Source organism: Manduca sexta, chromosome 12 (assembly GCF_014839805.1).
Source record: "Manduca sexta isolate Smith_Timp_Sample1 chromosome 12, JHU_Msex_v1.0, whole genome shotgun sequence".
Taxonomy (NCBI): domain Eukaryota; kingdom Metazoa; phylum Arthropoda; class Insecta; order Lepidoptera; family Sphingidae; genus Manduca; species Manduca sexta.
Window position 1 is genome coordinate 7,628,767 of NC_051126.1, and position 11,936 is coordinate 7,640,702.

At 34.5% G+C, this 11,936-nt stretch overlaps 1 protein-coding gene across 2 annotated transcripts; it reads left to right on the plus strand.

Moving 5' to 3' along the window:
• Positions 1-1,249: 1,249 nt before the first annotated feature.
• Positions 1,250-11,776, plus strand: LOC115440407 (putative homeodomain transcription factor 2). 2 transcript variants are annotated; one of them, XM_030164694.2, is made up of 16 exons: positions 1,250-1,460; positions 1,661-1,733; positions 2,430-2,505; positions 3,087-3,232; positions 3,477-3,685; positions 3,925-4,064; positions 4,428-4,574; positions 4,757-5,429; positions 5,544-5,577; positions 6,585-6,701; positions 7,331-7,515; positions 7,840-7,979; positions 8,673-8,901; positions 9,018-9,113; positions 9,250-9,492; positions 9,869-11,776. In XM_030164694.2, the coding sequence occupies exons 3-16, from the start codon at positions 2,486-2,488 to the stop codon at positions 10,016-10,018; spliced, it is 2,529 nt and encodes an 842-aa protein (XP_030020554.1). In that variant the 5' UTR covers positions 1,250-1,460; positions 1,661-1,733; positions 2,430-2,485; the 3' UTR covers positions 10,019-11,776. The 2 variants fall into 2 exon arrangements, with proteins under 2 accessions (XP_030020554.1, XP_030020553.1); XM_030164693.2 differs by lacking the exon at positions 5,544-5,577 and adding an exon at positions 5,921-6,035.
• The last annotated feature ends 160 nt before the right edge of the window (positions 11,777-11,936 follow it).

Here is an 11,936-nt window from a genome sequence, read left to right on the forward strand (position 1 = left end):
TTAATTACAAAGCTAAGGGGTACTGAAATCCGCTTGCCTCTCTTAAGTTTGTAAATGTTTCCTGTTACCCAGCGCAACGCTCTAGCGGCGCTTCTACACAGCTCTAGTCCCTAGACTATTTTTTCGGAATTTATATCATGTCAGGCAAAAACAGTTAGGACTAAGGAAAGAAATATTTATAAATAGGTAGGTAAGTCCGTAATAACGTACAATTCTACGTAATATAATCATCTCGTTGACCTAATGGTAGAACCATAGAGCTGTGATCTATTGGATCCCGGGTTCGATTCCCAGGCCGAGCAAGGTAAACCTATGTGATTTTTTTATTTAATATCTTAATCCTCCGAAATTGGATTTTATGTAAAATAACGGCAATTATTTTGATAATATGCTTGACTCCTATTATATTTTTTTTACCTGTCCTACGTTTGTTAGCCTGACAAGGGTCGGCTTATACAAACACACCGGACTCCCGGATGAGCGGTTTAGACGCTCGCAACCCTTATATAAGAAGATAAAATTGCTTGACAAATAGGGAGTGTCTTAGTGACATCTCTGCCTACGACTCTGAGATACAAAGTGTAGGTAAAATAAGTATGTCGTTGAACAAAATACATGTAGGTACATAAATACTATTATGAGTGTAAAATTCAATTAATTTGAAGTTAATAATTAAGTAAGTAATATTATTATATTATAATCTGCTTAAACAGCTTTTAAAATTCAAAATAGGTCAACCTAATAAATAACATTACTAATAATTAGAATCGCAGTCTCAAACTAATTCAACGAACTAAACATAAAGCAGATGGCAACACTCACCGAATGCCAATTTGTCAATATGAATCAATGATATAGGTAGTAGGTACCCTTTTATAATTGATATGAATAGTGATGGCGTGTTACCATTTTGAGGGAAATACCTTTTACAGAGCGAATTAGCCTCATTATGTTCTTTTGGTGATCAGAGGAATTCATGATATGGTAATTAAAGGAATTTTAGAATAAAATCAAACTTAAGAATTTTATTAAATTATTTATAAGTAGTAAGCACTGCAATTTTTTTATTATTGACTATTAGAAACATTTCCTCAAGTTTGTAATAATTGCTATTGGTTCAATGCATTAAGCTATGAATTGTATAAATGTTCTATTGCCATTGATAGGGATTGTTTTTTAACTATGAAACGTTCTTAGAATAACTAGGACAAAACAAATTTTGTAAGTGGAAACACTGTTATATTGTCAAACGAAAACTGTCAAATCCGAGTTTGACACAAAAAAAAAGTTTATTTCGTAAATCGAGATGATAATGACCATAACATTTCTATTAATAAACAATTATATTTAGTTCCCTGTTGTTGTTGCGCTGTTTTGAATTTACAAATAAACAATAAGTGAAGGGATACTCGGCACAAGTACAATTTACAGCCTAAACATGTAGCACAACACAAATAACGGTAGTATAATGAAAGTGAATTTTTGAATTGGTTTAATTTGTGTTCTACGTCTGTAGAGAACCCCCGTTTAAAATCACAGTCTCGATTTTTATATGCTTCACTTAATAAAATAACGATTCTGAGTTACAGAATCGTTCATAACAATTAAATGTTGACATAATTAACTCTTTGTTCGTAATGTTATTGAAATTTTATTTCAGATCTCTTTAGTGCAATTGGAGTTTGTTTTTAAAAGTAATCCTAAAGACAAAGCCAGTGTATTTAAGCTAATCGGTAAGTATATTTATAATTAAAATCATAAATATTAATGTTGTCTTCTTGACCTATTAAAAGAGCGTAAAAAGAAAGCCATAAACGATCTGGTTTCTCATTCTCAGTCGTATCAAAAATGTCTTCTGTTCCAGAAGAAGTCAAAAATGCACCAATTCCTGTTTATACAAACCAACAAACCTTTTGAAATGCATCTCATTAATGCTTTCTCTAGTAATTTTTACCTATCAAAAAAGCATAATGCTAAATTAAAAGTGGTGCATATAATCTAATCTGATTGGTTTCCTAACTAAATTATTAAGGTGTATTATCTGGGAATTCCTGTTAAACACATTATTATTGAGATTTAAGATTATAAACATTAACAAACACCACCTAATCCCTGCGGTCTTGGGCAGTTTAGTATGACAATAATAAGGAATATATAATCCTAACCCTTAAAAAATAATAAGATATTCACAGAAAATTATAGGATTTTACAAAAAACTTTATACATTTATGTATGATGGCTAATAAGGATTATACATTGAGTCCAGGTTTCTATCTTTATGACCATAATCCACTTTTAATTAAAATACTTAAATTAAAAAATTTGATTGATTGCTCTGAAGAAAATCTTTTCAAACCTAGTAAGAACATGAATATAACCAAATTCCCACCACAACTATTTAATCCAAATAATAGTATTCCCATTTTCAGCTGACATGTACTTTTGAAGTGTAGTAAAAAGAAACCATTAAAAATTATTTCTCAACATGAAGCAATTGGCAGCATGGTGAGTACGGACAATGTAATTTAAATGTATAGACAATTATTGCAACAATAAAGGGTGTAGCCAGAAATCACTAATATTTCATAGTCATATGATTCACTAATATTTGTATTATATCTGAGTAATGTAGGGTTGAAAATCCTTTGTTATAAATAAAACTATGCTTGCATCTTATTATAAGGTCAAGCTGTGTGCAGAGTTTGTGAATAAATTGTGACTTTTGCCCATATTTAATTATTAATAGACTAGTGCAGAAATTAATGGCAATAGCCCAGTTGGGAGTGAAACAGAGTTTTGAGAGAAATGTACATAGGTTTAATTAAACCCAAGGATGTGCACCTCTGACTGTTTAAAAGTTATGTGCATATTCTGTGAATTATCCCTTGCTTCAAATGGCGAAGACATTGTAAAGAAACCTGCATATATGAGAAGTTCTATATAAGAATTTGCAGGGTATCTGCTTTCTTTAGTCACACTGATTGATAGATTACAAATTTACGCAAGCTACAGCCAAATGTGTGGTCGCGTTTTTCTTTTTTTTCAAAACTTCCAACTGCCTACGTAAACAAAAAAAGCGTTTTCAGGTACCAAAAGAAAATAAGTTCATACGACAAAGAGGAATGGGAGACAATGGTGGAACAGCTGCTAATGCGCGGCACGTACCGCAGGCGCATTGTGGACTTCTCCACGCATGCGCGCTCCTACCTAATAGATGTCGATTTAGTTAGAGGTATTATGTTCTTATTTTCATAATGATTTCTTATGTTTACGAAAATGATAGACTTTAAAATTAAACTATTTTCTGGATTTTATTACAGTATTTTATACTATTATTATATCCTAACCGAAGCCTTTGCAGCCTTCATGGTTCTAATTTTCAATTAAAATTACCCAACATAATAAAAGAAAAATTAGAAAGAAATAACATAATAAAGAACGAAATAAATTTAAATATCTTAAGTTTATTATTACAGGTTCATCATTTCCCAAAGCGAAGCCGACGCTGGGCATGCGCCGCGTCGTGTGGTTCGCTCTAGTCAGACTAGTGTTCTTGCCCGCTCTGTACCAGTGGTGGGCGCAGCAAACTTCGCCGGCGTGTGCCAAATTCCTACTTACCCTATGGCTCATGCAAGTCGTTAACACGACACTATACTTTATGGCGCCAGACAGCCTGGATATTGATGTAAGGCCATAAATTATTTATTAATGGTTCATATATAAAATCATTTGAGAATTTCAAATATATTTTAAAATGTATTTTTCTATGAATGAAATTATTAGTAAAATTTGTCGAAAACAAGAAATTTTGCAAACTTTCAAACGTCACATGTTTAATAAATTATACAATGCAGTAATAATTTTCAGAAAATTAACATACTTAGTCATGGAATCAAAATATTCTCATAACCTTTTTTTTTACAGCCAAATTGTTGGTTAATTCCTCTAGGATTGATGCTGGTTCTGAGCGTGGTTCACTCTCAGATCGTGAGCACTACAGAATTGGAACTCGGTAGAGTGCGACCACGTTCCACTTATCGTAGGAAACTACCACGATATTTCAGGTAAGACATTTTGTAAATCACATAAATAGACTCATGAAGATGATTTTTGGATTTACAATCTATTTAGGCTGCTTCATTATCAGAGATGGCCTATGTTGCTAAGCTATAGTTGTTATTCATTTCAAAGGTTCATTGCAAAACCTATTTTAGACCTGGTAGAAAGCAAGCCAATCTTTCCAAATGCGTAATTATTATATTATGCGGTAAAGTGTTTTTGAAATAAAATAACCAGTGAGTTCACCTCATTATATTAAATATGAACAATTTATTATGACTAAGAATCACATTAAACACCCTTTGCAATAATAAAATGTTAAGTAGAACTTGTCATATGTATGCCTACATTCAATAGTATGTTTATAGACGATCTCGGTCGCAATGCGACGGTGGTAGTGGAGGCGGGTCAGGTGAAAGCGGCGCTACATCAAGTCAAAGTAAAGTGCCATCGACCAAACCTTCCAAGTTTCGACGACGACAGTCAAGAAATGAAATCGTCGAAAATGGTTTAAGGTAATTGTCTTGAAGTAGATAGGTTTACAGATACATATTGGTTAATGAATTTCCCCATTTAATTTCGATACAAATACGATACAAGCAATTACGAAGTACGATGCCTAGTGGGTAGTTTAATAGTTTTGATAATTTCAAAAAGGTAGTATCAATTTGTTTGTGTAGAACAATAATATTTTCAGAAAACGCAAGAAAGAGTTAATTAAAGAACATGTTTTAAGGAATTTGGAACCTCAAGCCAAAAATAAATCAATGATTAAAGTAAAAGCGAAGGATTCCGACGACGAAGACTACATGGCTTGGAAGAAGCCTGATCTAAACGCACCCATAGTCACATTCACTCCGCCACCCGATGACGCTACTCCTAGTTCCTCGTTTAGATATAAGCCAAATGTATTGACGAAGAAGCATTTAGAATCATTTAATGTAAAGCAAAGTCAGCAAATAAATATCGCGAGAACTATCTTTGCTGATGGTGACGATGGCTTTGAAAGCCTGAACGGTTACAACTCTAATGGAAGTGATGCTGAAAACAAATTAAAAATAGAACAAATTAGGGCGCATAATGAAAAATCAGCTAATCAACCGTCACAGCCATGTGGATCGCAAGATGTTACGCAAAATGGGAAAGAAATTACGATTACAGTTAGTGATAAAGATATAAATAAGGACAAAACTACTAACATATCCAAAGAAGATGATGAGAAATCTATTGAACCAGATTCAGACGCAAATCCTACTAGTAGCCCTATTACTGGGAAAAGGATTGGCGTTAGATTTAGAAGCTCATGGATACAAGAAAACATGCGGCAAGAGTCGACGGACGACGACTTTAATGTTAAAAAGAAACAAAAGGTAATTAATAATTATTTTCACAGCATGCTCGATGTAATTAAAGTACTGAAATGATGAAACTGCGCTTTAGTAAAATAGGAACACTTTATTGACATATTAATTCTGTAACAATAGGTGATTGATGGAAGATACCAGCACGACAATACAGGTAGTTATTTAAAACGGTTCCGGTTATTGGATTCATGTCTGCTCTGTGTTAGCTGCTGTGATAGATTGCTTCTAATTTGATTTTCATTATAATAAAATGTTCTTTATAAATATGTTTTGGACCACAGCTATTCGCAAAGTGCAATCATTGTAACTAACAAACATCTATATTAATTACTATAAATACTTGAGTGAATACATTTGTTATATGCACAAGTCGTATCAAAAGGATAATAATTACCACTGTTATTTAGCCAAAAATGAAGTCCTGCATTATGTTCATGAATTGAATATACGAATATATGATTTGGTTTTATAAATAATAAATGAATTGATTCCCATAGAAATTAGAGAATTACCAGTCGTCATCGTCGGACGGGGAATGTTCAGCGTCCGCGCCATCCATCGCTCTGCCTTCCCACCATACTATGTCTGACTGGGTTGGCCAAACTACTAACAGTAAGCATTTTGTGTTGCATTATTATCATTTGCTTTTACATAGCATCTAATTCTGCCTTTGATTATAAAATACAATATATTCCTATTCACCCCGCTTTACCGGTACTTTATGTGTGTGTGCATATGTAATAGAAAATCACTGGTCATATATAAAAATACTGTACTAAAAGCATTTTTTAAATTTCTATTGTTTTTTTTTCTTATCTATATATGTCGAGTAGTCTATAATTCGCACGCACACGTGTCCATCCAGAACGCGTGTAAAATGCTGCATTTTATTAAGCCCAGCTCCCCGATCATACATTAGACCACTAAATCACAGGGCATTTGGTATCAATCTATTTCATAATCAAAAGTTTCTGCTCTAAACCTTCATTCCGTGGCGGCTAAAGAACAATGCATATTTATTCGACATAATATGCTATTCTCTTTTTTTTTATTCATTAATTATTATAAGGATTTCTGTTTATTCTTTAAATTTTCTTTTATACCATATCGGCAAGTATAGAATTAAATAATTTAATTACAAATGTAAATATTATTTGTCAGGTGAAGAGAGCAGTTATGGGTCCCAATCCGAAGGTGAAAATTCAGACGTGGGTTTCCACTATGCGGCTGATAGTTCGTGGGATCCGTTCGCTATACTCGATCCCACTAGCGACACCGGTAAATACAATAATCAATTCAAGTTTAAACTCTCAACGACTGTATTGATGCTAATCCGGTCGGAAGAGACTAGTGCATAATCGATACTTAGATCGAATGCATCGAATAAATATTTATAATTTTGGATGGACAGTCAATTGTTTATATACTCAATTTATAATAAATCGTTTTGTTTCGTTGAATACATAGCACGGTCACGCACAATCTGATTCAGGTGCATTCGACGTTATTCCGGATATACTCAGGGTGATGCTGGAATCCCACACAGTCGGGTTTTACACATCTGGCGTTGTACTGACATCAGATGTGGCATATTGTTGTTACGGTTGTGTTGTGTGCCTAAATTAAAATGTCAACTAAAACGTCACTGTTTATAACACATTTATTCACTTGAACAACAAATAATTTTACTTATTTGACTAATATTTTTTATTCACATCCAGCTTTACACTTAGACTCGAGTTCTTATATTATGAGCGCCCCTCCGATCATAACTACACGCTATCAATGTTGATATAATACTAAAGTCAGTTGTAGGGATTGCAGTACAGTTGAGACGTACACCATGAGCGTACGGAACGCCTGATCTACTACGGGGTACATGGAGTATATATGGGTGTTGTGTGCAGTGAAGTGCACGATGTGGGAGCGCGGGTCGACGCTGCGCGCGGAGCTGTCGGCGGTGGACATCAGCTGGTGCGTGGTGGCGCGCGCCGAGCGGGCCATGGCGGCCGAGGGCGCGTGGGGCGTGTGGGCGCCGCTCGCCATGGCCGCCGCCGTCGCGCTCTTCGCGCCCGCGCTCAGTCTGCTGCAGGTCACCTCTCTCACTCTCTCACTCTCTCGCTCACCACCGACGCTGTGTCCACTTGACACTACACCAGTATTAACACCTTCGATTTTTTACTACAATAATATTACCAGTATCAGTATTCAGTAGTAATCAGATGTTCCATTTAATTATCTCACAAGTACTTATAATTTACCAAGGAATCGTTATATTTAAATCTTATACTAAATGAATTATGTTATGAATAACGAAAACGAAACACCCAGAATACTATATTTTTAATACATTTGCAACGGTCGAGTAATTTGCTTGTCTCGTAATTCTGTAGTAAAGCCGACTTTCTTATTTCAGGTGGCCATAGAAAAGGACTCGAGAGGGGAGGAGGAGCTGCAAGTAGTATCGCTGTTTACGTACATAATACAAGTTATGGTCAACTACAGCCGCAGTTCCCTGTTTGCCGTAGTGTATGGCGCTTTCGGAGATAACGTATGGTATATTAATATATCATTATTCAAGTTTTTGTAACTATTATCAAATTTAATATAAAATACACTCTCACACTTCAACTATATCCTCGGAGGGGTAGACAGAGATGCTACCAAGGCGTCCACTTTTCGCCATATGTGTCCCGTCCCATGATGAGATAGACGGCCCATCGCCATATCGGACACAAATTCCAAGCTCCGGGCTAGTACTAAGTAGAAAAACCCATAATCACTGCCTGACCTGAGTTTCAAGTCTGAGAGAGAGAGAAATATATTGCATAATACGTTGCTCGCGGTTTCGTTCACGTGGAAGTCTTTCTGGGAGAAAAGTTCCACGATATATTATTTTCTTAAAATAAAAAGTAGAATATGTCCATTCCAGGCCTATAAACTATCTTCATACTAAATTCCTTCGACTCTGAATACAAAGTACTGTAATTTTAAAAATAAATTTGTATCAAATTTCGTACGTGTATGGAGAATTTTTTTAGAAATGACGTTACATTGCCCATGCTGTTTTGCATATTGCATATTTGCTGACAATTTTTTTCCAAAATCTATAAATGTTGATCTTAATATATTAAAAAGTTATACACTCTCTCCGAAGAAAGTTTTCTTATGGGTACATTGATTAAGATGACTGCACATTGTGCGCCGTTAAAAAAATCCACCGTGTATAAAAGGATGGTACTTTGTCAGGGCAATAACGACAAACGCGGTGTCGTGCGTGCTCCGGTTCGCGCTGAGCGGGCTGGTGTTCTTCCTGCTGGCGGTGGCGGAGCGCGCCTTCAAGCAGCGCTTCCTGTACGCGAAGCTGTTCGCGCACCTCACGTCGGCGCGGCGCGCGCGCAAGTCCGAGCTGCCGCACTTCCGCCTCAACACCGTCCGCAACATCAAGACTTGGCTCTCCACGCGCTCTTACTTAAGGGTATTTTTTTTTTATTGCCAACGAGTGACAACACTGAATGTATAGTAATGTAAATATTATTTATGTCGACGATATAGCAATCCTAAAATGTAAAAATATCAATTTGCTTCTTTTAGCGTCGGGGTCCACAGCGTTCCGTGGATGTCATTGTGTCTGCTGGTTTCATGCTTACCATAATACTATTAGCATGCGTCAGCGCACAACTACTTCGGGTAAGTTATATGATTTTTTTAAATTATATTTGTATGCAGTAGTGCCCACGGCCTGATTTGATTCACTTATCTAAAAAAATACTTAAACATAATTATGACTTTACTGACACGGTGTGAATGGTTACTTTTACTTCAGGATTCTGTTACGTTAGAGCGAGGATGGCTACTCGAAGCAATGGTATGGAGTTGCTGCCTCGGGATCTATCTACTACGACTGTTGACACTTGGCAGTAATGTGAACAGAAAGTACCGCGGCTGCCTGTCAGCCATACTGACGGAACAGATCAACTTACATCTGGCTATAGAACAGAGGCCCGAGAGCAAGGAACAACTGACCGTGGCCAACAATGTGCTTAAATTGGCGGCGGATTTATTGAAAGTGAGTTGCATTTTGTTTATCTTTTCGGTGTTTTTTTTATACCGCGTACGAATGAGTTACTCATTACTCACTATAGTCAAATAATATATGTACATTGTATATGTGACACTTGTTACTTCATTTGCAATGAAATTCAAAACTATACTAATATCAAGGTGTAAACCAAGTGCATACTTGGTAGAATTAAAATGTATGTTGCCAAGTAAATCCCCATCACGTAAGTGTGAGTAATAAAAATATTCCTATATCGGATAAATGAATAAAATATTTGTAATCCCCAAAATCGCACAAAAATGGTAAATCCGTAATATAATTAGACATTTCTCCCAAAAGGGTTATTTAATGTAGAGATTGTAGTGTAATTTATTAATTGCAGGAATTGGACGCGCCATTCAAGATATCAGGAATTTGCGCAAATCATTACTTGTACACCATAACTAAAGTGGTCATACTGTCAGCACTATCAGGTGTTCTCTCGGAAATGCTCGGATTTAAACTGAAACTACATAAAATAAAAATCAAATAAATATACAGCAAAATATAGATGTTTCATCGATTATGTATGATGTCGCGGAAGCCAGAATGGGCGAACTCATTATTATAGTATTTTTAATGATTTAACAAAAATACATGTCGAATAGTTTTCTAAATAAATCAACATAAAAAATAAGTTTAATAATGAGACTAAGTTCACTCTTTCCGCAGTCTAAAGTAGATTATGGTGAGATTGCGAGCTGAGGCTAAAAGTAAAATAATCAAAATAATTATGTCTGTTACAAGATTGTCATCATTAAATTCTAGCTAAAATGATCTAAGCCATTGCATATTCTACGAATGTTAAGACTTGCGATCTTAAAATATGACCTATTAGCACATAATTTCCCATTCGGTTAATTATAGATAATTGCAAATATTTTAGAAATAGTATAAATAAATTAGACGAAAACAGAAACGCAAAAAAGCCATTAAAGTAATTCATAAAAATGCCAACATTTATAATGAAGACTTTGGCGAAACCTGATTATACATTAGTAGAATTATATTAAACTGATTTGTGATATATACGTAGGATAGGTAGTTTCGTCTGACTTGAGCTTTTTTATTACTACTACAGGACTAAGATCAAATAAGGCCTAGTATTGAAGAATGAAATTCACCGAGTTTTCTTAACTTTTTTCATTGTAATAAAAAATATCGACACATAATAGGTACCTCTTCTTAAAAAAATATTAAATTAACTACTGACAAGAAACTAGTTACAGAGCTTCTAGTAATATAAATTCTTTGTTTCCGAGGATGTGTGCGTGCGTAGGTATTTCTTTATTGTGGTTAATTTGTATTTCGTGCCAAATGTGAACAGATCTATAATTATTATTATTATAAACGTAGTCGATTGTAGTGTCTACAACATAGACATTTGTAGGTACCCACATTTCTGAATATATTTAGACATTTTTATTATTATTGAATTAAATTACACTACTTACCTTTATTTAATTTATGAAATTCAAATTGTAATATATTTTCATATAGATACCTATTTATAATTGGCCTTGAACAATTTATACATTCAAGAAATATTTTATTTCTTAAAGGAACTAAAGTTTACCGATGTCCATCTGCTCCCTAGAAATTGGGACAGTTCATAATAAAATGTCCTATGTTAATTTGCTATTTCTGATCTCATTTTTAAGTGATATTTATATTTGTGTGGTTCGCGTTATAATATCGTTGTATAAAACTGCTAATATTGCCTAATCTTACAAAAATACGATTAATTTGATCGAATAGTGTGTTTTACGATGCGAACACATTACTAAATTGTATATCATAGTACTCTACTATAACCAATTGTGAATATTCGAATCACATATTTTCTGTGTGTGTCGCTATTGTAAAGTAAAAGAATTATTTTTAAATGCTTACGTATATAGGTATTGTTTTCTTTGTTACGAAAGTAAGTATATTTCAATAAAAAGATTTGTGTGTTCTTATTGGATAAACATAACAAGCGACGTCCATTTTAACGGATACAATTTTGTTTTTATTTGACATTATAAGATGTTTATTAATGGCTGTATATTGCATACAATTTTCCGTCGAAGTTTATTATTAAAAGATTTATTATTCTGTACGTGTAGTTTAAGTATATTAAATGAATGTTCATGTTGCGTTGGAATGTATGGAAATAGACAAAATTTACATAACAGTTAATAAATCATAGACTATGTTAGCATGAAATGCGACATTACAGTTGAATGTGAAATAAACTATTCAAGTAGAATTAAACTTTCATTTTAATCTTGACATATGAGGGGTCTTTATTAGAACAATTTGGAATTTGTGCTCGATATAGCGATAGACTCGCCCCCTATCACACCATGGAGCGGAACACGCTTGGCGAAAAGTGGGTGCCCAGGTTGCGCCTCTGCATACCCCTTCGG

What these genes read in the sequence shown, in the direction of transcription:
- LOC115440407 (XM_030164693.2), top strand. Translation starts at nt 2,486, where the DNA reads ATGAAGCAATTGGCAGCATG. An exon ending in ATGTTAAAAAGAAACAAAAG is followed by an intron (nt 5,430 to 5,920) that starts GTAATTAATAAT and finishes TGATTCCCATAG; the next exon opens with AAATTAGAGAATTACCAGTC. An exon ending in TCAGCGCACAACTACTTCGG is followed by an intron (nt 9,114 to 9,249) that starts GTAAGTTATATG and finishes CTTTTACTTCAG; the next exon opens with GATTCTGTTACGTTAGAGCG.